This window comes from Polypterus senegalus, chromosome 10 (genome assembly GCF_016835505.1).
Source record: "Polypterus senegalus isolate Bchr_013 chromosome 10, ASM1683550v1, whole genome shotgun sequence".
NCBI lineage: Eukaryota > Metazoa > Chordata > Cladistia > Polypteriformes > Polypteridae > Polypterus > Polypterus senegalus.
The window spans coordinates 86,530,044-86,556,347 of NC_053163.1; the positions used below are offsets into that span (position 1 = coordinate 86,530,044).

General features: G+C 35.3%; 1 protein-coding gene across 4 annotated transcripts in view; it reads left to right on the forward strand.

Annotated features, from left to right (window-relative positions):
• Positions 1-26,075, forward strand: part of sept6 (septin 6) — a 64,650-nt gene extending 38,575 nt beyond the window's left edge. The window contains exons 5-11 of one of the 4 annotated variants that reach the window (XM_039766101.1): positions 1-71; positions 744-840; positions 4,403-4,571; positions 11,768-11,900; positions 12,755-12,945; positions 14,201-14,245; positions 19,486-20,355. The exon at positions 1-71 is cut by the window's left edge and continues 91 nt beyond it. In XM_039766101.1, the coding sequence (XP_039622035.1) occupies positions 1-71; positions 744-840; positions 4,403-4,571; positions 11,768-11,900; positions 12,755-12,945; positions 14,201-14,204 (665 nt within the window). In that variant the 3' untranslated portion in view covers positions 14,205-14,245; positions 19,486-20,355. The other 3 variants (XM_039766100.1, XM_039766098.1, XM_039766099.1) reach the window with 3 other exon arrangements.
• Positions 26,076-26,304: the final 229 nt, after the last annotated feature.

Genomic DNA, 26,304 nt, shown 5'->3' on the forward strand with positions numbered 1-26,304 from the left:
GCAATGGCGTCCAAATCTACCAGTTTCCCACTGATGATGAGACGGTAGCGGAGATCAATTCAACCATGAATGTAAGTTTTTATTTTTATTTAAAACTGTTATCTACTTGCGTAAGATTTTGAAATATCAGATATAAAATAGAATTTCTAGAATGTGTATATTTCTCTGAAAATAATTTATAATACAAAAATATGGCAATTGGAGACATGATTTCCTGTATTTATTTTTTCTTTCAAACTAAAGGGCTTGAATTTTTTTTTATTTTTTTTTTTTGGAGACCGTGATTGTTCTTTTCCTAGAGTTTGCTTGTTCAGCCTTGTGAAAAACGTTGTTTTCCTTGTAAGAATAAAAGTGAATGTCAATGATAAGCCCAAGTGAAATTTGTTCATGAATTAAAAAAAGAAAAGAAAAACAAGCCCATTTCCATTTGAGTATCTTTTGGATACTGCCAGGTTACCATCAATGTCAATGGGCTTCACTTTTGCAAATTTAGAAAAGAACAGTGGGGAACATTTGAATAGGTGCCTCTTTGAGTATAGTACAGTTTGTGGGCTATTTGGGAATTTTTGTTTTCATTAAAAATATGTGAATGTGCAGTGATGGATGAATGCACAGAGGTGTTATTTAACCCTGTTATAGATTTAATCAGTGTAAATCTGGGACAGTAGTAGGTAAATTCCATGTGTATTTAATGCTGAAACTGGTTACAGGTGATAATTTAAACAGGTGCTTTTTTTGTGCAGGCTCATTTACCCTTTGCTGTCATTGGCAGCACAGAGGAGGTGAAAATTGGAAATAAGATGATGAAAGCTCGTCAGTACCCCTGGGGAACAGTGCAAGGTGAGGTTTTTTTTTCTTTCCCGTTCTCATACATTTCCATAAATAGCATTATTAAAGCTAAGTCATTTTGGGCATTTTTATTTATCATTATTATTATCTGTATGTACAGTGCTTTGAACTCGGCAATGGGGAATGTTCTGTGTAAAAACGCACTTACTTGAATTGAACATACACTGATAAAAATTAGGGCTGCACCTAACAACTATTTTTTAATGATTAGTGTACCAATTATTTTTTCAATTTGTCAACGAATCTAATAAATAACTTGTAGCATCTACAGAGACATCTATTACTTTAAGGCTAATTGGATTAAATGCATATTATGGGATGATAGGTATATTATGGTATATAGATGACGGAAGGAAACGGCACACATGTAACAAGCCATCCTGTGGTTCTGAGTCTTCTTAATAGGATAAAAAAGCAAAACTTACAATATTGGTGTCAGAGTAAAAAATTAAATAGTTAAACAGTTCTGGAAGTAGCTGGGGTTCCTGGGATTCAGTCAATTTGGCAGACTCGTGGAAAAAGTTCAAACATGTACAGCTAATGTTCATGGGCCCACTTAAAGACAAAAGGGAAACAACAACATTTATTTATATAGCACATTTTCATACAAAAAAATGTAGCTCAAAGTGCTTGAAAAGGAAAAGTGTTCTGCTGTGGATTGATGACAAAGGATGGGACATCTACAAAAGACAGTAAGAAATTACAAATATATTATGACCATTTTGAAGCTTATGTGATGGCAAAAGCAAATGTGATTTTCGCTCTGATAAGTTAATGAAAAGGTGCAGGCACCTGGTTGAATCATTTGAACATTTTCTGACTGAGCTAAGGCTGCTAGTCAAAGACAGTGCATATGGAAATATCTAGAAGCATGTTACTTTAAATGTAAAGGATGGTATGTACTGTATATTGTGGGAAATACAGAACATCCGGAAAGTATTCACAGCACATCACTTTTTCCACATTTGGTTATGTTACAGCCTTATTCCAAAATTGATTAAATTCATTTTTTTCCTCAGAATTCTACACACAACACCCCATAATGACAATGTGAAAAAAGTTTACTTGAGGTTTTTGCAAATTTATTAAAAATAAAAAAACTGAGAAATCACATGTACATAAGTATTCACAGCCTTTGCTCAATACTTTGTCGATGCAGCAATTACAGCCTCAAATCTTTTTGAATATGATGCCACAAGCTTGGCACACCTATCCTTGGCCAGTTTTGCCAATTCCTCTTTGCAGCACCTCTCAAGCTCCATCAGGTTGGATGGGAAGCGTCGGTGCACAGCCATTTTAAGATCTCTCCAGAGATGTTCAATCGGATTCAAGTCTGGGCTCTGACTGGGCCACTCAAGGACATTCACAGAGTTGTCCTGAAGCCATTCCTTTGACAGGTAAGCTGTGTGCTTAGGGTCGTTGTCCTGCTGAAAGATGAACCGTCACCCCAGTCTGAGGTCAAGAGCGCTCTGGAGCAGGTTTTCATCCAGGTTGTCTCTGTACATTGCTCTTTCCCTTTATCCTGACTAGTCCGTTCCTGCCACTGAAAAACATCCCCACAGCATGATGCTGCCACCACCATGCTTTACTGTAGGGATGGTATTGGCCTGGTGATGAGCGGTGCCTGGTTTCCTCCAAACGTAACGCCTGGCATTCACACCAAACGGTTCAATCTTTGTCTCATCAGACCAGAGAATTTTGTTTCTCATGGTCTGAGTGTCCTTCAGGTGCATTTTGGCAAACTCCAGGTGGGCTGCCAAGTGCCTTTTACTAAGGAGTGGCTTCCGTCTGGCCACTCTACCATACAGGTCTGATTGGTGGATTGCTGCAGAGATGGTTGTCCTTCTGGAAGGTTCTCCTCTCTCCACAGAGGACCTCTGGAGCTCTGACAGAGTGACCATCGGGTTCTTGGTCACCTCCCTGACTAAGGCCCTTCTCCCCTGATCGCTCAGTTTAGATGGCCGGCCAGCTCTAGGAAGAGTCCTGATGGTTTAGAACTTCTTCCACTTACGGATGATGGAGGCCACTGTGATCATTGGGACCTTCAAAGCAGCAGAAATTGTTCTGTAACCTTCCCCAGATTTGTGCCTCGAGACAATCCTGTCTCAGAGGTCTACAGACAATTCTTTTGACTTCATGCTTGGTTTGTGCTCTGACATGAACTGTCAACTGTGGGACCTTCTATAGACAGGTGTGTGCTTTCCAAATCATGTCCAACCAACTGAATTTACCATAGGTGGGCTCTAATTAAGCTGCAGAAACATCTCAAGGATGATCAGGGGAAACTGGATGCACCTGAGCTCAATTTTGAGCTTCATGGCAAACGCTGTGAATACTTATGGAAATGTGCTTTCTCACTTTTTTTATTTTTAATAAATTTGCAAAAATCTCAAGTAAACTTTTTTCACGTTGTCATTATGGGGTGTTGTGTGTGGAATTCTGAGGAAAAAATGAATTTAATTCATTTTGGAATAAGGCTGTAACATAACAAAATGTGGAAAAAGTGATGCGCTGTGAATACTTTCCAGATGCACTGTAGATTGAGGAAATAAACTACACATGTAACAAGCCATCCTGTGGTTCTGAGTCCTTTTAATAGAATAAAGCGGCAGAACATAAAATTGTCGGTCAACAATAATCATTTTGGATTACTGCGTTAAAAATCTAACAAATACCAAAAAAGCAATCATAAAAAACTTTTAACATTAGAATTTAAGGGTGACTGTTTAACAAGTGTTTCTCTCCCTTTTTGGCTGGCATTTTATAATAAATGTCTAGTTTGTTTTGCACATTTCAGGGATTGGTATCATTCTTGGTAGGTGTGCAGAGATCTTCATTTAGCACAGGGTGTTTACATGGTTTCATACTGCATGTCCTCCTCAGAATGCATAGATTTACATTGTTGATAACATTTTAATTCTCATCTCATCACCTTATCATCTGATACTGCTTGTCCTGGTGAGGGTCACTGTGTTTTTTGATTTATTTTTTATTTTTTTATTTTTTTCCTTTCATTAATTATGTTCTATTGTAGAGTATTCTACTAATCCATGTCTCTCAATCTCTAACCCATCTCCAGGTTACCTCTTTATTCTCGGGTAATCGAGCGAGTAACTTTTAACTGTAATTACACCACATTAGCCCTGGTTGTTTAACTTCATATAATCAGTAGCTACCCATTCAAGCTAATAACCTTCTCTTTTGGTATAAGCATTATCAATAGAGAAAATTGTTTTAAAAGTTTTGACAACTTAATTATAGTTGTTTCTTAATTCCGTCTTTGTGCCAAAGATAAAAATGATACAAGAGGGGAAACAAATTTGGTGGCTTTATTAGATGTATTATGTTTGCTTAACAATGCTTTTGGTTTTTTTTTTGCTTGCCATTCATGTTTCATTTCCCATTCTCTACCTTAGAATTAACATAAAATTCATACTGTTCCTCACTTGTGAATGTGCAAAATGGATTGTTTGTATTAGGTCACAAAATGGCACATTACATAGCTCTAAAAATCTTCATTAATTTAACACATTTGAAATTTTGTGTTTTAAAGTGGAAAATGAGAATCATTGTGACTTTGTGAAATTGAGAGAGATGTTGATTCGTGTAAATATGGAAGATCTTCGGGAGCAGACGCATACTCGCCATTATGAACTATACCGACGGTGCAAACTTGAAGAGATGGGATTCAAGGATACAGACCCTGACAGTAAACCTTTCAGGTACCAACGAGAGCTTTGGCATAAATGCTTTAATATTTAGGGATGCCATACCAGATGTGTATTTTTGTTCATCTTATTCTACAGTTTTTGACTAGAATGTTCAAACTGGTTGTAATTGAGTACAATGGCTTGTTAAATAGTTTGCATGGTAATTTAGTATTTGTGCTTCAAGGATTACTCAGATAGCTTTACGTTTGTGCTCACAAAGGGGAAAATTAGTAGCATATGTAAACATGTCTTGAGAATACCTCAGTTTAGTTTGACCAGCTACTTTATTTGTGATGTTATCTTAGTAATGCCCTAGCATTCTGTCCAAGGTTTTCCTGCTATGCACACGTCAGTGCTACTACAACAGACTCCAGCCTATCTGTCTTAAAGGTGAATTAAAGGGATACATAAATAGATGACTATATGTTAGTGTCACATAAAGTGAGTTTGGGCAGTCTGATCTTGCATAATTTTCCTGTTCTTCCTTTGCACTGAATCCCTTCAGTTTACCTACAGTGGAGTAGAAGACACTACTGTCTACTTGTTGAACAGAACCTTCTTGTGCTTGGACACTGTAGGCAGTGGTGTAAAGATCATTTCGTCTGGTGTTATGGGAGAACCTGCAGTGTGGTTACTGCTACATCCATGATATCCTGAATTATGGACGCTCTGACTGGCTGGTACATTTTGTATAGTTGCAGGACTGTGTGTCAACTTGGTTATGTGTGGCCTGTTGGACAATGTTACCTCCTTTCCTGATCATACTGTACACATGATGTTGGGTACTATACTATGTCCTATCATCAATATACTGTAAATTCTTTGATAGAGCAATAGTAGAATTGGAAGGTAGAAAGATGAGTGCTAGTCTGTAGTGGCGGGCTTTGTCGAGTGGTTTAGACTGAACCTGCTGCACCTCCACATTTGCAAGATAAACGCAACAAGAGACAAAGAGAATAAGCTCTGGGTTTCAAGCTGTCTATGTCCCTTCACTATTTGTGGAGAGTTTACAAAGGTAATAAGACCTTACAAATATTTGGAGTGCATCTGGACAACAGATTGGAGGAGATTACCAACACTGTGGCACTAAAAATAGTGTCACCTCTATTTTTAAGGAGACTAGGGGGCTAGTTAATTGGATATACAATTTTAAAAGCTTGTTTTTTTTTTTTTCTTTGGAATTGTTTCAATTTCATTATTTGCACATTTACTCTAAAGCTTCAGTAAAAATAAAAAATACAGTGGAACCTCGGGTCACGGCCATAATTCGTTCCAAAACTCTGGTCGTAACCCGATTTGGTCGTGACCCGAAGTAATTTCCTCCATAGGATTGTATGTAAATACAATTAATCCATTCCAGACCATACAAACTGTATGTAAATATATTTTCTTTAAAGATTTTTAAACAGAAAAATAGTTAATTATACCATAGAATGCACAGTGTAATAGTAAACTAAATGTAAAAACATTGAATAACACTGAGAAAAACACCCAGGCTTCGTGCTCGGCAGCTTGCTCGCTCTCGGCTGCACGCGAGCCTGCGCTCTCTTGTGTGCTTGCTTGCGCTCTCTAGTGCGCTCTCTCGCGCTCTCGCTTGCTCTCTTTTGCTCGTGCTTTCACTCGTGCGCTCGCTTTCTTGCACTCTCTCTCTTTTGCTCGTGCGCTCGCTCTCTCCTGCACCAGCTTTCTCCTCCTGCTTCCTGCCTTCTCCTGCAACCTCCCGTTCTTTCCTGTTCTCTTCTTTTTCCCTTTAGCCGACTCACACTCCTATTTATGAAGGGGCGTGGTGGTCGTGGCAATCGGCAGCTCCTGGGAACAATTACGGATGCGGACCGCTTCTCACCCTGTGCACTTAGGTGAGAAACGCCGACATCACGAACTCCTCAGGAACCGCTTCGACCACACACCAACAAATCCCCTCGCTATGGCAACGAGTGCGGTGATTATTTATTAAAACTGGCGTTTTTGACGGAAGCTGTGGACCCGCAATATTACAGGAGGAAGCTGGGTTTATAGGAGGTCACAGTTTTGAGGGAGAGTCACTCTGCGTGATGCACCGAGAACAATGTACAGTACAGGGAGAGACTGAACATGTGTGGAAATCATTGGCGTGTTCTAACCGGAAGGGAAACTGGCTTGTTTATCAACCGAGTGTGTGGTCGTGAACAGATGCAAAAGTTTGGTGAATTTTTTGGTCGTAACCTGATTTGTACGTGTTCAGAGACTTTCGTGAACTGAGGTTCCACAATATTTGGAATTACCTTTTCTTCAAGATCGCATTGAATTTTGATTCCACTTTTGGACTTGCTTCGTGACAACGCAACGTATAACTGCCCGTGAGTGAATATTGTTTCTTTTTCTTTAATAAGTAATCCAACTTTTTTGAATGTTTGTCCCTGTGTATTTGTTAATTGTCATAGCAAAAGCTATTCTCATGGGAAACTGTAAACCTTTTAATACGAATGACATATCAAGATCTCCTTTGGGGTCTAATGGTATTCGCGGAATATATACTACATTACCTTTCTTGTCGCCTGTTAAAATTTGCATTGCTTCTCCGTGATCATAAATATACACCTTACCGAATTGTGGTTTCTTCGAAATTAAACTTGTCGTTGCTTTAATTGTTGCGGGACTACAGATTCTCATAGCATATGGTCCATTATTGTGTAAATCTGCGTTTTGAGCATTGAATGATGCGAAGGCAAAGTTTATTGTAGACTTGTATATTTTGCCTGTAGTGTTTGTGGATTCTGGGGTGGACTGGTGCCCTGCGTGGGGTTTGTTCCTGACTTGTGCCCTGTGCTGGCTGGGATTGGCTTCAGCAGACCCCTTTGACCCTGTGTTCGGATATAGCGAGTTGGGAGATGACTTTCCCAAACATCAAATCTTTTAATTCTCTTGGATATGCCTCCTCATTGTGTAGAAACACTACTTTTCCCTGATGGCAACACAAATTAGATGATCTACAAGTCTCTGACTTAAACTGCAAAGAGTTACAATATCGCCATACTTCTTACATATCACCTATGTTCATATATTCGATCTCTATTTGCCTTTCCGTTATTTCGCCGAGTAATAATTTCTCTTTGTTAGTGCTAATGCTTTTTTTACTATCTTTTTTATATACTTTCGAATTTTTCTGCTTTTATATTCTATAACTTGCTCTGCAAGTATATCGTGCCAACGTTTTTTTGTGTCTTTTTTCAGTTTCACTGTTTTTATTATCTCTAACCTGTTCTGTATGTGTTTCGCCCCCTCATTTTTGAACCTCTTTATGACATTTTACTTTGTTTTCTACTCTCTCTTGTATTTTTTTTCAATTACACCTGGTCCATGATGATAATTTTCCCATTTTTTGATTAATAATTTCCGTTTGTTTGTGCTAATGCGATCTTTACTATCATTTTTTGATACCTTTGAATTTTTCTGCTTTCATATTCTTTAGCTTTCTCTGCATGTGTATCATGCCATCGTTTTTTGTGCCTTTCGAATTCCACTGCTTTCATAATCTCTTATCTGCAGTTTTTTCTCTCCAACGCATTTGTCTCTTTTCTCCGTGCTGCTCTTTCTTCTTTGCTTAGTCGTTGACATTTCATCTAGAACATGTTGTCCTTATACGCTTTATATAGCTGAGGGCACAGGATCTGTGATCTGTGTCTGCTAAAAGCCTTTACATGACTGAAAGTTTTGATGACCGTAGTCTTATTTGAAGATGGTTGTAAGTAGTGTGTGACTTGCAAGAATCTCATGTTCCACGTGTCCCCGAGATGTTACTGGGACAATCTCTTGGCACCAAGTCTCATGTTTAAGTTCCCCGCAAGACGCTCCGTGGCCAGTCTCTTTCGTCTCGCAGGTCTTTTAAGTGTCTTCCGAGAAGATCTTCTCCCTTCCAAGATTTTTTTTTTTTAATAATAGAGAGACTTGTATCATTTTGATTATGCTGGCATTTGTTATAGATGTTTTATCTGTCTCTTGCTGCAGGTTTTTTATGAGGTAGTTTGCTCAGGCATAACATTACTATAGGAGAGGTGCCAGCAAACTTGAAAAAAAAAAATTGAAGAAGGCTGACCCAGAAGCCAGTCTGGGCTTACTGAAAGATATGCTTTTAGATTAGCATTAGCTCATTAAATAAAGTACTGCCAACCATGGGCAGTTACAATTTCAACAGAGGAATAACTTTAGCAATTGACTATTCCAAGTATGATGCTGTAGAGAGCCATATATGAGGTAATTTCTGCCAAGTAGACACAATAAGTTCCATTCTCTTTCTTATATTGCAATGTTCTGCGTTGTACGATTGTTAATGGAAATATTTTGCCAGTAGCCATGTGCGCCCAACTACATTGCGCGTGTTAAAGTTGTCTGTGAATGGCTCCCTGTTTAAATGCAGCTGCCAGTCCTGAACTGGGCCCTTCGTCACACAGCATTATGATTTTTTATAAGGGAAACAAAATTACAAAAGAAAACCCTTGGACATTGATTCGATAGGAACGACCTACTCGGAATCACTGTCCAAATAGTAATTATGTGGTGGTGTAGGAGCATTTCTGCTTCTGTCCGTTCACAGTTTGTCTCGTTTTCACTATGCTATCGTTTCCTCTCATGATTTCTTCTCAACCTTTCTCCAATCTCGCAGGTTGCTTTGTGGCAATCCAAAGAATAAGGCAATATACACGGAGCAATGGTTATAAAAGGGGGACACATAGGTATCCAGGCTCTTTAAAGCATAAATAGGGATCACTTCACTGACACGTGAGAAAGCCACGGTACAACTGTGAGACGCGCAGCACTCACCGGCTACAACGTAACAATAATAATTTCCAGAACGTGCTGTTACGTTGTCATTCATTTTACCCACTGTCTTTCTTTCATTCATATGTTACGTAGGCACGTACCTTTTATCTTCGGCAATCTCATTCTCTAACCAGGCCTCAGGAGCTAACCAGAATAACACTGTCCACCACCCCTTTCGTTATTCTGGCACATTGTTGACATCCGTGAGTAAGAACAACATACTAAACTGGAAGGTGGTCTACGCATGCGTGGAATTCGCGGACAAATAAAGATCAAGATCTAAATGAAGATTATATATAAAGATTAGTTAATTTAAAGCGCAACAATTTGTTTAGTTTGAATGTCTGTGTTTTAAGGTGTGACTGGAGTACTACAGTCTTCAGTAGTATAAGTCTGGAGGAGATTCTTAATGCAATGCCTATGTTTTAGCTGTGTCTCTACTGCCATCTAGTGGTGCTTCTTCTAATTCAATCGCGGACAAACAAAGATCAAGATCCAAATGAAGATTATATATAAAGATTTATTTCAGGATAAACCATTTCAGCGCACCTTTGTAGCTATCCATTCATAGTTTCAGGGACTAATAAAGTAATTGCCTATCAAACAGCACATGACCTATCGATCTGTCTAGGTTCTTTGGGACTAGTAAAGTTTGTATCTTTCTCCCTTCAAGAAACTTGGGTTGGGGAACTAGAATGCCTTTTATCTCGGATTTTTGAAGAAACCATTTACTGTGCTTGCTTTTGTGCCACATGTCTATGAAAAAATAAGGGCACCTGCATTTTTCTGATACATCCAATATTTTTTTTTAATGCTGCTATCAATATATCTTGACTTTTGCTATCAAATTTTTATTGGTCAAAAAAAAAATGTAATCAATTGTAATCAACAGTAAAATGAATAATGCAGACTCTACTGGGTTCCTTTCATCACTTGACACATGCTTGAGGTGTAGCTCTGCTGTGGTGTTTGTATGTTGCTTATTTTACCCTTTAAAAACTTGTTGAAATGAAATAGCATTAAGGATGTGGCAGGTTGTAGAGAATATTCTGATTTCATTCATTTGTGTTCCATTTGCAAATCGCACTGACATTAGTATACCCTTACCTGGTATGTCATAGGTGGTTTCTTTAAGTGAGTTGCTTCCCTTGCACTTGGAAATGTAAATATAGTAACCATTTGGCTGGTGCCTGTGAGGTTTGTTTATTGAAGTTGGTAGAATTTGTTCTTGCACACCATTTTGATATTTTTATAGAAGAAACTTTTGCAGCCTTGTGTTTTCCACTTGTAGTATACAAACATGGGATACAATTGTGGTTATCCCGTTATGATATTGTACTTTATTGACATTCTACCTTTGTTACTGAGGTGAGTGAGCTCTGGTTATAAACCTAATACAGGTGAAATCCACTTGTAACAAAATTCATGGGACTGTAAAAATATTTCATTGTAACAGAAATGTCATTTTAATGAATATGACTAAAATAAGTATACTTTTGTGACTGGTGTTGCCTGCATAAGGACAGCTCCATAGTTGCACTGCTGCTTTTGGTAAACAGTAAACCAAGGGCAAAGCAATTGATTGTCCCCTGCAGGATCAGGCTTACCTTGTAACATCCTTGTCACATAATGTTTAGAACGTTTAACACCCAACCTGGACTCACCTTTCTGTCCCTCATGCATCCAACTGTTTGACTCAAGCTTGACAATGCCTATATTTTTAAAAAATAAAAAAATAATGAGAGGTTACATGTAACATTTTTTTTAAATAGAAATACAAACACTTTTTTCATTCAGGTCCCAATATCTGATCTTTAACTTTGTCTTCTGTTTATTTTCGCGATCCTTAAAATTGTTGACAGCATTGAAAGGTTTCGCCACATCATTTTTCTTCATTCTGGAATCCACTTTTTCCAGGATTGTTAATTTTTCTTTCCACATAAACTGACCCTGTTTCTTTGTTTTTTTTGTTTATCACAAAGAAACCATTGAGAAGTGGTATGAAACTTGAACAGAGTATCTGCACACAACACAACTACCCATGTGAATGCTCAGTTCAGCACTGACTCAGAAGTTGGCCGTGTGTATGTCTTGATTACACACTAGCTGAGACTACCAGAGATTGGAAGTGAGAGATTTATTTTGAATGCATAGTAAATGGATCCTAATCAAAACACTATAACCATGATCAGATTTTTCCTAAGGAGGTTGCTGACTGTGAGTCCCACTTTTTGACAGTAGAATATCAAAGAATCCATTAAAAGAAATACGTAACTTAACTGGTTTCCAGTACTAATGGTAGTATAGCTTATTTCACAAGTATTTAAAGTTGTTTGTATACAGTAGTTTTCAGAGGGTTTTATTTGGATTTCCTTCTTTACATGGTTTGTTAAAATGTTTTGTCTCTGAAGCCTGCAGGAAACTTATGAAGCCAAACGAAATGAGTTCATGGGAGAATTGCAGAAAAAGGAGGAGGAGATGCGACAGATGTTTGTTCAGCGAGTAAAAGAAAAGGAAGCTGAGTTAAAGGAAGCAGAGAAAGAGGTAGGCAACATTTTCCATATTTTTTCAAACTGCACTTGGTAGACATTTCGGCAGGAGGTAAATATAAAGTTCATCCAAATTCCAGGAACTGCTTTCATCTTCTTTATGGTTCATGACATCAACAAACTAATTGCTTGACAATATATTTGCAACATTGTTATTTTAAAAAGTTCATACCTTCACCTGAAATACAGATTATACAAGTTCTATAACTAAATGTCAAACTTTTTTCATTGTGTACATGTCTGGTAAATTCACCTTACTCTATGATTCAGTTTAATTTTTTTTTCTACAGTGCACTCGGAAGGCATCCTTTGGCATTTACAAGACACTCGATTGGAGGCATTGTTTTGTGACATTCAGACATATCCTATTAAATATTGAACTAAGATAGAATTGTAGCAATACTTACAATATTTCAAATCAAATGTATAGCATTGATTTGCCATGTTAATAAAGAAGAAAATATATATTGTTGTGGTAGCCTTTATCAGGCAATACTCATTCAAGATGTACACGTTATAAGCAGAGAGATTATGGTTTTTGTTTTAGTATTGTTACTGTTATATCAAACTGGTGAATACACATTACACAAACATGCTGGATATCCCAGTTTACAGTATACATATGCCATTCAGCACCAGCAATAAATTCTTTCCTGTTAAATTTCCCAGTTCCCTACTCAATCAGATTAGGCTACACCATATAATCAATTAATCCTTGTGTATTTGTTCACTTCATGAATCACTTCATGTGTTGTTTTTATTTTGTATGTTATGGAGAATTGGCATGTCTTAATTAAAAGTAACTGAACAAGAGTTCCAGTAAAGCATTAGCATTTTTATGTATTTTAGTTACATGAAAAGTTTGACCGGTTAAAGAAATTACATCAGGAAGAGAAGAAGAAACTGGAAGATAAAAAGAAGGTGCTTGACGATGAAATGAATAGCTTTAAACAGAGAAAGACAGCAGCAGAACTTCTTCAGTCTCAAGCCCAACAAGCAGGTGGCTCTCAGACCCTTAAGAGGGAAAAAGAAAGGAAAAAGTAAGTATTTCATTTTTCCACAGTTACTATACACAATTCTTTGGTCAGCCGCTAAAGATGATTTGTGCTGCAATACTAAAGTTAAATCCTTATTTCCACTTTCCAAATCTTTACAATGTATTTGCCTGTAATTTCTGAGGCTTAAGACCTTGAATATTGCATTCAAGTGAAATGACAACATTTTAGTTACTACTTTAAAATTTACTTAAATGACTTTTGATTAAAGGTCTTGCATTCGGTTTTTTCAGGATAGTACTATAATTTATTTTAAAAGTACTTAATATTGTAGTTTTATTGTACAACTAATATACAGTATGTTGTTTTACTTTTTTCCAGAAGATAAGGTTAGAGAATTTAAAGAGTAGGTAGAAAGGCAGTGTGCAATTTGAATGAATGGGAAAGATAAACAGATCTGTATTTATATTTCACTGAAAATGCTCATAAGCTGAGGTCTATACTTTGTATATAATTAATTTAGAATAGTTCTAGTGATAGAACTGCTGATTTTGAAAGTAAAGCTAAAAGCAAAAAAAAAACTGAGAAACCTCTTAAAGAAGATACGTCATTACATGTAGCTAAAACATAACTACATGGCTTAACATTCAAATTTGCAAAAAGGTGTAATTTTACAGTAGTTTAGATGCAAGAGTATCATAACATTTAAAAGAATTCTTTGGAAGATTGAGTAAGTAATACAAGAAACTGTTCAGTGGGTTGTTTTAAATTTTAAAATTTTAATTGCTTATTTAAATAATTGTTCTTGGAGCAATTTGATGCACTCTACTTTTTAAGGTTACTGCAGAGAAGTTGAATTTACATGCACTTGTATGTTATTTGACTATGGTTGAATTGGCTGATTCTATTTTCATGGGCTTGGGGGAGGACTTCAAATTTTGAAATATTTTTAAGTGCCTCCTGGATTCTTCATTACTGGCCACCTTACACTACTCCTCCTCTGTACCACTGAGAATTGTGGAGATAGATTTTTTCTTTTTGAAAAGAACTACATATAGGAGAAATGATCTAAAAGAATTAAGTATGAACATTTGAGCAAAAATAATTGTATGTCGCTGTCCCTTTTATGTTTTAATTTAGCTAAATAAAATAGTTGCATAGACGTTCATAGGACATCACACCTTTTTTCTTTTTAAAACATCACTAACCTTTCATTAATTTTATGTTAAAGTGAGTGTTAAGTAATTAGATGTTACTTATTTCACTGTCATCAGTTTGTTGCATGTATAATGTTTTGCAGTTAATCCTCCTGTTTGCTGCATGGTGCATGCCATCCATTGTCCTGGTAAGGCCCTTTTACTAACCATAACCGGGCATTTAACACTAGCAATGTATGTACCATTGTAAACAAAAAAAAAACTAGTGGATTTTACCTCAAAAGTACTGTCTCCATATCAGATTTTTGCAGTTTAGTTTGATTATAGGGTTTGCTAAATGAAGAATAATATTGAAAGCATTCACATGTTAGAAAGCATAATGCAGTGGGGTTAAGTAGAGCCTGCACTTGAGCTACTATAAAAAGAACAAACACTGAAGCCCTAATTTGTATGTTGATTTATTTTGTATTCTAAAAACTAACTAAATGGCAGAGATTGGAGAAGGAACAGAATATCATATGTCGTGCTTAGCCATTAACTGTATCATCACTAATAGTTAGGCTTATCCTTAAACTGACTATATTTGAGCACAAGGTTTTTTGCTCATATATGTAATTTTCTTTGGAAACTTGGTGCTAGGCAGTGTGCATCAATAGTCGTCCTTTAGCAAGCTACAGGTCACAAATTAAACTTGATAGTAAGAGTGAATGTCAACATGCACTATATATCCTGAATATGACACACGCAAGTTTCATCTACCTTCTTTTATATTTTCAGAATTACACAAAATGAAAATTAAAACTAATTAAGCCTTTTGAGAAAAAATACTTCCATCCATCCATTATCCAACCCGCTATATCCTAACTTCAGGGTCGCGGTGGGATATCTGCTAGAGCCAATCCCAGCCAACACAGGGCATAAGGCAGGGTTACAAGGCCCGGGCAGGGTGTCAGCCCACTGCAGAGGAAAAATACTTAGTGTATGTATTTAATAGAAGACTAATAGGAATACACTTGGGCAACCAAAGATTTGTGGAAGCATTGGTCTCCCAGTTGATTACTACCATGTGAAATGCTTCACAGACTACCATTCTCGCAGGAAGCCTCCGTTTTATTTGTAGCCATTCCAGTGAAGTGTGTTGGCCCTTGAGGTCCTCTTCTTTGTTTTTGTCCTCTCATTTCTTTTTCTTTTTTTTTTTCTTTTTTTTTTTAAAATCTCTATCTACACTCTCAGGAAACCCCAGCCATGTCATATTGGTTGTTTTCATAGTTAACCTCCTAGGTCATTTGTGATTTGTAGTAGAAAGTCTTGGAACCCCCTTAAAATGATTCACGGAGGGTTATGGCTAGTCTTCTAAGGGTTGTCCCTTCACAGGGGAAAAAACAAGAACTAGCACTGTGGCTGGCAGTTGATTGCCTCAGTATCCAGCTCAAATGCTTTCCTGAAAGTTATAATTCATATATAAAATTATAAAACAATAACTAGAATGTGAAAATATTTCTTGATTCTGGTACAAGGTCATGCAGGAACAGAATTGCTCCACCAATTATTGCTCGTCTGTCAAATGGAAGTCCCCGTGCCACAGACTAATTCCTATCTACCTGGTCAGCCAAACAGTTTCTGTTGCAGGTTTGAGAAGCAGTTCTCCATAAGTCAGGAAAATAAACATCTCGCTTGTCTCTCTTATGGCCCACCTCCTTTTTTCCACTCCACATTTCTGAGCATCAAATCTCTCTGTTGTTCCAGAGACAGAAGTGTCATAAAGCTCCTGCTCCAGACATTTCTCCATACACACTAAGACACAGTGCCAATCATTTATCACCTGTATTTATAGAAACTTTTACTCAGTCCTTGGTTAATTGCAGACTCAATGCCAAATTCATAGAATCCACAATTATCTCTGCTCCCAAGAAATAAAATATTTATTTTCTGAAAAATTACAAGCCAGTGGTGCTGATTTTTGTAATAGTGAAGACATACAGTCTGATTCTTCAGAATCTCAAGTTTTGTCACCAATTTTCTCTCCTGCTGATGATATGATTGACATAATTACAAATGAGATGCCATGTAGGAGGAGAATGAACTGGACAGCCAGTTATGGCAGTTTTCCACTGCATAGTACGGCACAGCACGGTTCAGTACAGCTCACCTTGGTTCGGCTCGGTTTGCGTTTCGACTGCAGTTTAGTACCGCTTTAGAGTGGGCGGGATTATTCACGTGTCGTTATAGTTGCGCCGCCTCTACTGCCGTGACATCATCGTAAACGTGCCACAAGCGACCTCCTGAAAAACTTTTTCATTCCGCGTCGCCCCATCCAGCTCTCGCTGAATCCGCTCCTCGGCTACCATCGAGAGGAACGTCTGTACTATCTCAATAGACCACGAAACAGCCATTTTTGGTTAAAACTAAATGGGGCGTCCGAACCTTCGCTGGCTGTGCTAAAAATCTAGCGGGTTTGTTGTGTCTCGTGTCGCAAGTTCAGTGACGCAGTAATGACGATTTTCTCCGGCCAATCAGTGACCAGCAGAGTTTACACGTCACGTTTTGGTAACGGTTCGGCGCTTGGAACCTCGGCTGAGGTGGTACTAAAAAAAGGACCAGGTACTGTTCCCAGTGGAAAACCCCCCAAAAGTGAGCTGAACTGAACCGTGTCATGCCGTACTATTCAGTGGAAAAGCGCCATTAGTGCACCTTCAACAGTCTCTATTTGAATACTCTGAAAATGTGGAAATGGTTGTGTATTTTATGAGACACTCTTTACCTCCTACTTCCTTGATTATGAATGGTATAGCTGTCAGTAGGGTAGAATCAATTGGATTTCCTTGTACCACTATTACTTACTCTGAAATGGGGTGAAAACCTAACTTCTGTTTTCAATAGAGTTCAGCAGTAAATATTATTTCTCTGTCAACTTAAAAAGTTTACCTTGTCTCAATCAGTGCTTGTACAGTTTTATAAGGGCTTTTACTGAAAACATCCTAAGTTTCTCCTGAACAGTCTGGTTTGGCAATGCATCTGCTCACTTAAACTATAAACTGCAGAATGTCATTCAGATAGCAGAAAAGAACGTAGGCCTGAAAAATGGACTCTCTTAAAAACCTGTATATATATCACGGGTCAGGAAATGTGCCATCAGTTATTACCATTAAGGAAACATTACCGGTCACTTAAAGTAAGAACTACTAGACACATTCAGTCCTCTAACAAAGTAAGCACATCCCATGAAATGTGTTTTTTTTTTTTCTTTGTACCATGCTGTCCTCTATTTCAGTAGTATTGTTTTTTTTTTTTTTTTTGTTTGTTTTTTTTAATTGATCGTTCCTTTCCCTGAGCACATTGTTACACCAAAGCATCTGAGAGAGAGACAAATTGATCCTGGAAGCAATGGACACAAAGCATAACCCTGTATTAAAAAAAAAAAAAAATGCATCCACATACTTGCACACATTAGACAAATTGAAAGTCCCTAACTAACCTAACCTGAAATTTTTTAGACTATATTTGGAAAATACCATACCAAGGTGAAAGTGAAACAGATGTAATATGCAATTGTAGGCACCTGGAGCTGTGAAGGCAACAGCATTTTCTGTCTGAGATTTTATACTTACTGTTCTTAAATTACATCATGGTTTAGGTATACTGTCATAAGAATCCCAACACAGGTCTATGAGGGTCTCCAGCTATTTCTTCAGCAGTGTCCCTGTTGAGTGAATACACATTTTTTTGAGTATAAAAAATAGTACAGGATCACAGTACAAAGACATTGAATACCTGCCTGAAAAGCTCAAATATTCCTAGCCAGGATTACTATATTGTCGGCTTCCTTGCATAATCTGCCTTCTACGAAACTTTTGCACATTCCTGCCACTTAGGTTAAATAACTCTGGCAGGTAATGTTTGTTATTTATAAGCAATTTTATGCTTAGGCATCAGTTATCAGTTCTTGGGTCTTTTTGTATATTATTCATTCTTTAGAACAGATATTGAATAAAATAATTACAATTTTTTGGTCTGTTTTAGTCAATGTGGTTGTGAATTACTAGATGTAACTGTTTACAAAAGAAAAATTTTCAGACATAGTGTTGTGTTGTTTACTTTTGTTATGGCATGTGTTGAGACATTTGCTGTGCCAGGCACACAGTATATTTGAAGCCCGACAGTATGCTTCCCCACCAACTTTCCTAGATTTCACAGTATGCTATTGTGACATTCCCTTTTTGTTCATTGACATAAGACAAGTGTCAATTTAGATTTTAACCAGCAGTACACTGGCACATACCATTTTCTATAAAGAACTGCCTTTGTTTAGAGCGTAAAAATACTATTCAAATTTTAGTTCCTGTTTTAAGTTGTTTTTAGGATATTAATATAACGGTTGACTTCCATTAATTATATATATTTCTTTCTCCTGTACCAAAACAAACTTGTCAGTCTGAAACCTTTACCTAGCCATTTTTGAAATGTCCATACATTAAAAAATGTAATTGGCACAGAAACCATTTTCTGATACATTTTCTGTTTTATATACAGTAAGCTGCTGAAAGTTATCTCTTAATCCAGACCAGTTTACAGACATCTGATTAACTTAAAGTCAACAGTGAACATAAAAATGTTTTGAAAACGAATGTGGAATAAAGTTTAGAAGAATTAATTAATTCTACTATATTACTTACATATTCTTGTAACTTATGAACAACTGTTTATAAGGTAAATTGAAGAAACTGGATCAGTAAATCAGTGTGGGTACTTTTGCCACATGGTGCACGGTTACAGAACATAAAAAGTAAAATGTTGCCTTCAGCTGTAACTAGCAAAGACAAAGTAAAATCCATCTTCTAAACTCACTTAATCCAGAATAGCGTCACGGGGAAGCTACAGTCTATCCCAGTCAGCATCAGGCATAAGGCAAGAACATCACCGGATTTTAAATGTTATTGTTACTTTAAGTGTGCTCATTATGTAATTAGTAATTTGTAAAATTTAAACTATTTACAGTACTCTTTAATGACTGCAGGTGCAGAGTGCTGAATTCAATTGAACTGAATTCGATTCAATTATAATTATTACTTCAGGAGGAAGAGTTTAGACTTCTAAGCTATTTATACCTCACAGACTTGCAGCCTCTCCACAGACCTGTATGTCTGTCTGTCACTGCCCTTGATAAATGGTACTGTTAGATATTGTATTCAAGTTATTACCTGTGATTGGTAAAGATATAATTAGTCGTATGCCCCACCACACCGTGATAGTTGGACAGTCAGCTAGATGGGGAGAAAAGGTTTTGATGTTTGTGTATGTGTGTGCGTGCACACTTTTTATATGATCAAATGGTTATTTAGTCAAGCAAATATAACAAATTAACAATTACAAGGGATTTTAAATTCTTGTAACTATAGAATGTATTAATCCTACTTCTCTTTCATTCCAGTTCAGGGTTCCTGTAGCAAGTGCATTCCCCAGCAAGTCATGAATGAATTTTCACCTCATTTGTTCCCAGTTGTGATGTGTGTTACCTTTCCATTTCCCATACATTAAAGGCTGGCTGTGCTTAATGGAGGAAATGAGCAGCTTTGAGGCAAAATGGGATTAATGGTTCTACTGCAATTTAATTTTTTTTTTTTGCTTTTAAACATATACCTTTTAATTGCATGATTAATTATGTATGCTGTGTTAAACACACTCCATCTTAACCTGCACAGTTTTTTTTTCAGAATTTAATTGCCTATTACAGAACATTTATGTAATCATATATGTTGGATATTTAATTTTGTGCTCACAATAATTGGAGTAGAAATTTTATTCAAATGAGCAGGTTAAATGCATTCAATAAGTAATATTAGTAAATTTAACTGTTTACTTGTAAGTTATTTTTTATATCTTTTGATAATGTTACAGTATGTTGCATTGCATAAAACTTTCCAACAATATTTTAATTACTTGATGTAATTCATCATTTTATGAACATTAATTCCATAGGCATGCATAAGCAATTATTGGGCTGAATGTTTGAGCATAACTTTGCATGTATGCATTTGAAATGCATTATCTATTGCTAATTCAAATGTCCTGCTTGTAGTTAAAAAATATCTAAACCTGAACTGAACTGCTTATTTAATTGGATTGCTGCTTCCACTGTACTTGTGTATGTAAACAGCATTCCACTTTGTAATTTTAACATTGTTTTTTTACAATTTAATATCTAATTTCTTAAAACATTTTTATTTTTATTTAAATGTCAGTGTTCACCAAATAGTATTTCTCTTCACTCAGGAAATAAAAGAATGAATATCCAATCTTACCATGTTTTTCAGAGTTCTTGTGTTTGAAATTTTGTGCACTCTAATAGCCGCCTTCTCTTCCAAATTGTCTATAAAGAAAAAAGAAACTTGCTTTTCAAAAAAAAAATGGTGTATAATAAAAGAGCCAGTTATCACATTTTAAAAAGCAATATAATAAAGATTAAAAATTCTTTTTTTTTAATTGTTAATGTACATTTTAAACAACCATAATGTTAAATTCATAATAAATCAAAGTAAGTTTCAAAAGTTGTTCTGCACATATTTTCCATTATTTATATATTTAAAGCATGTTTTATAAGATGAGGACTGATAGTAATTTGATCTTAATGGCTGAATATTTTTTTTGCATTTAGTTTTCTTCTGTCAATGTGCTGCAAGTAATGCTTTTCAAAGAAACATGGAAATCCAACAGATTGATTGATACATTTTCTTACCAATAACATGGCAGGAATTATACATTTTAATCTTTTGAAGAGTATAGGTATTTTAAATACTGCTTATTTCTTAGACAGAAGTACATTGTTGTAAACAAACTGGACGCTTTTTTAATATCCTAAATGAAGAGGAGCAAAAATAGTGTTATATTGTCTTCTTTTAATTAAAGCCTCATACATTGTAGTTATTGGGAAATTGCAGTACTTGTTGCCTTAGATGATTTTGGAATGACTTACACACTAGTTACTGTTCCTTTTTAAAATCTGAAAATATTTTAACAGTTTTTAATACAGAGCTGGATGGTAATAGAATTTTTGTTGTATCTGGTGTATGTTGAAGAGGTTTGTCCCTAAAATTATGAACAGTTTTTCCAAGTACCTTTTGACCAAAGCCACATATTTCATGGTCTGTCTTGGTTACAGTAACATTATAGGAACAAAGACCAAATTGCAAAAAACCAAATTCCAAAACATTCATAATGTGAAAGATGGTGCCCTATCACAATGTTACCCCTTGTTTTTCCCAGTTCTGTAATTGTATCATTCCAGTTGTTTTGCCCAATTGAATTTCTTTTAAGTTTCTTTGGTCTAGACTTTTCAAAATGGTGAATAATATAGGTTAACATTTTTTATGGTAATCAGTCTGCCAATTTGCGTCTTGTAATTTTTAGGTGACTTATTGAACTTTATATTTAAAAGCTTTTCCTTTACCTTTTTGGGCTTCCTATACACACATCGACCAAACCCCACCACCCAATTACCATGTAAAGTTTGCATTTTGCTAACTGAATTCTCCACTGCCTCTGCTGTTAAAACCTGTCAAATATTAGCAGATGTGATGCATTCAATTTGTTTCTAAACCTTTTTAAATTCATTGACATCCCACAAGCAGCAATTCCAAACTGCCCCCTTGCTTAAACAAGCATGATCGGGGTTCCCCCTTGGTGAAACAAGCTCACTTAGAATCAGGGAAACATTTCACGCAGCACAAATTGATTGCTTAGGCAATCCACCGTAATCCATTGCAAGCCAATGATGGCAACCCGTGACTAAAAAGTGGGTCATGGCCCAATTGTGAAATGCTGGCCTACACTGAAGTTACTCAAACGAAAGTAATTCCTTTGGATGTTTACCCAAGGTAGTTTAAGTTTGAAAATTGATTTCCCTCTAGTGACTATTAAGCACTACTACTTAAGACTTGAATTTGAAAAAGGTCAAGATATTCTGAACTACCTATCTGTTATCATTTATTTTAAATTAAGAATAAGGTCTAGTTTATTATAAATCTGCCCCACAGATAAACATAAACACTGCTAATGGATTAACTTCTTTGGAATAGTACAGGTAAGATAAGAGAGAGAGAGTGGTTGGGAGCATGCGCTGATACAGTGTGTTGCCGTACCCACCATATGATGAACCACCCAGATTGGGACCCGAGTGCAGCTGTAAAAGGGGTATAAAATACTATAGTGTTCAGAATGGGATGAAAATTAGCTTTATTTTGGAACACCTCAAGTTAGAATTTCTTCCTTAACCAGAAGGTTCTTTTTTACCCCCATTAATATTATTAATTTCGGGATACTATGCAATGTACTATGTTATAAATCAATAAGATGTGCAGTACCTCATGTTCTGGTTAGTTATCTCATGTCTTGCCTTTTTAGACAACAGACAAAGAAGTTTTTAATATAAAGTAATCACTTGAAGATATTGAAATATCCAAATGATAGTTATTGTACCAGATTGTACAAAATGTTTGTATTTGATTCTTATAAGTGCAGTTTTTCCAAAAAAATATAGTAAATGATTTGTTCATGAGGACAATAATGGGAAATGCCACAATTTTGGTAAGCAGTCAACTTTTGTCATTTTGCTTACAATGTAGTCATAAGTATTTAATTATAAAAACAGGAAAGATAAAGATCTTTATACAGTATATATCTAATAATCCATAATTTTTCTTTTTATTTCTGTTTATATGGTTCTTACTTTCAGTACTCAAGTAGGGTAAAACCTTTTTACCATTCTTTGAGGACAGAAGCAACTTAAAAAATGGAAAATATAGATTTTAAACAAGTTTTATAATGGTTGTATAATGTTTATTTAGCATTGTCTTTTAAATCTGCTACTGAGCTCAGTGTGTCGCTTTGTGTTATGTGATATGGTGTAATGTCATTTTCGATTTTGGTTTTTTTTTTTCCCCCCCTTTGTAAATGTTGACTTTGAGATAAACAATTATCCTTGAGCTTTTAATGCCACAAGTGTAATAAATATTTCGGTTGAAAATTTCACCAGTGAAATGAATAATTTCATGATACTGCCAAGTATTTATCCATACATATATAAGAAAAAGTTCACTGGTTAGATTGTCAAAGAAAATTTTGAAGTAATGACAATTGAAGGAAATAATTAAAATGTGATGGTTTACATCTTTTCACATATAAATTGTTAGTGGCCTAACAATGAATTCATTGATTGGTAGCATTTGGACAGTTTGCTCATTTTTTTTTTTTATTTTTTATTTATTCATTTTCCTTTTACAGTAATCCTTGGCTCTGCACCGAATAAAAGCTCCACAGCAACATTACTAAAGGGACCAGGTTTTTGTTTTAAACTTAAACTGTCCAGGGGGCTATGTCTGGCATCTAGTAGCTGGATTCTATTATTTGGTCTGGTAATTTTAAGATCCCCTAAACATGAAGGATAAACTATTTTAATAAATACATAAGTCATACTAACAGATTTTTCTACTAATGTCTGAAAATTGAAGCATGGCTTTGTCAAGTTAAAGAATTGCATCAGCATGTTAGCACCAGGCTTTATTTTGATTGTTGTTTTTTAGTAGTGCAACAATCTATAGAGTCTTAAGTTGTTTGTTTTTTTTTTTCTTTCTTTTTTCAACATTTTAATAACTTGCCTGTTACAGCTTTAATTGAACTTTTTTGGTTGCATGTGTTTTGATAGAGGAATAATCAGATGCCAATGTAATAATGTGTTATTAATTATCAGTAAATGAATAAATGGAAGTTCTGATAACAAGCAGAGTGAAATAATTGTAACTCTGGCCCCCCTCTAAATATATAATGATGAATTTAAGCAAGTTTTTGACAGACAGCTATGAATTTTTCTAATAGGCTTTGCTTCTCGAGAGTCATTTTAATTTAGTTCAGCTGGACAGAAATTATGAATGCTTAAATAATAATAATAATAATAATAATGCTATATATATATATATATATATATATTTATATATCCTCTCAGTCAGATGACTAGGCAAAGTGTCCAAAACCCTGTAAGACCATGTATTTTTTATTTTTTTATTTTTTTTGGAAAAATTATAAACTGTTTGTGCTATGAAATCAATCATACAATGATCAATCTATAGTTCCTTCTCAGCGGCAACCTGTTTAGTGCTATTTTCAAAATACTAAAATGAAAAGTTTAAAGTATTACACTTGATATAAAGATACCCATTACATAATAAAATACATTAAACAAGTGACAAATCTTTAGTATATTTTTCAAGTGTGAAAAGACCTTATGTGAATTAAAGGATTATAATAGTAAATAAATATCGAAAATTAAAAATGTCTGCGTTCACAACAAAATTCCTTTAATTTGTTTCTTCTAGGAGAAGATCAGATCAGAGCTCCTTAATTAATGCATGCAGATTTATTGCATTATTTTATTTAATTCAGTGATGACTTCTAAACATACTCTCGTATTTTGATATATTGTTGAGTTGCTGGTGTTTAATAATTTTTTATACCTAATCTAAAAGACTTGAATTTTAAGACTGACTCCACTCATTTGGCTGGACCGGAGTTTTATTATTTAAGGCTGTTCAAGTTTGCAGTTTGAATTATTTATTTTAAAAGGCTTGACCTTTTTAAAATACATTAAATTTAACATTTAGTTTTATTTAAACATGTGGAACAATTTTCAGGCGTGACAGACAGATATCTCTAACTATTTCTTATCCCTTCTTGTTAATATTCCCTTTGTTTCTTTTTCTTTCTCTTTCATCCTTCTCACTAGCTTCTTTTAATCTCTTTGCCAACTACCTGAAGAGAAGATTTCAGCTTCTTCAAGCCTCTCATCCTTATTCACAGAGAGAGAATTTGATTTAAACTGTTTATTTCTGTGTGCTCCTTGAATCCTTATATGTGACTTACAAGGTGTTTCATCAATTATTTATTCAAAAATTCAGCTTTGCAACTATTCCTCAGGGCTTTAAAAGATCTACCATCCTGGGTCCAATTTTTTTTCTCTTTTCAGGTCAAAAAAGTCTTATGAACCTGTATGAGAAAAGAATGAAATATAGGTCATCCAATAGAACTAATGTAATTTGCAGATTTAGAATATTGTGTAGTCAGTCTTACAAAAACTCAAGGTTTAAAAGAGCAAATACATCAACTGAAATGCAGGAGGGGTATTTCATATCCAACAGGACTCATTAACAGATACGTTGTTTTTCTTCTGATTTGTAATAGTTGCTTTTGTAAACACTATGTGGACATTCCAGAGAGCCACTTGACTTTGAAAATCTAATGCCTAATTTATTTTGTGAAACTGCATGTATCTCATTCCAAAAATATTTCAAAAGGAGACAGAAAAAACTAAAGTTTAATTTGGCATAAGGTTTCAAATACCATGTAGGTCACATATCACTCCCCCAATACTTTATGCGTTTGGCATATTCTGTCCAGAATATTCTGTATTGACTTTGCACGTTTTTCACTGTGTGCTGTCTAACTTTATTTTAAATTAAGGTTTTTTTTTTGGTTTTTTTTTTCTTATGTTCTGTTTTTGTTTTAACATTTATACTGCTTGATTTTTTTTAACAGAAACAAACCAGCACTTATTTGCCTTTTTTCTTTTAATACAATGTTACAGGTAAAGCAAAAAATTAATTTGTGTGTAATTATATCAGTGTCAAAGTGTTCAGTCTTCTCCTCAAATGTAAAAAAGAACTAACTTGCCAACTTATTTTATATGAACATACAAGGAAGTCAAACAAAATGCACCCAAAATGATTGATAGTTTACAATACTAGACCGAACAAATTTTGTGCAGTAACAACTAAGTTGAAAATAGGAATTAAAAATTAATAACATCACCATCCTAATTGCTGTTCTCCATGACAAATAATTTTCTTCCATAATCTCCTTAGTGTTTTTGTACTTAATTTGTGATGCTATGTATGAAATTTAAATCTCCTTTATTGTTAAACATTTCACTGTGACTTGATGCCATACTTGTACATCCTAAATAAAACTTTGAAATGTAATCTTGTTTTTCTTTCTTGTTGTGTACTGTTCAGCAAATGTAATGGAATTGCTTTAAGTGTACTGAATGTAGAATTTCTATTACAAACCAAATTCCATGAGTACAGCCAAGAAGTCTTTGTGTAAATTTTTTCATGGACCGATGACCTGCACCCTTTTAATTATTTAATATTCATCCTTAATAATTTGTACAGCATATGTGCTTATTTTTATTGCATATATTTAA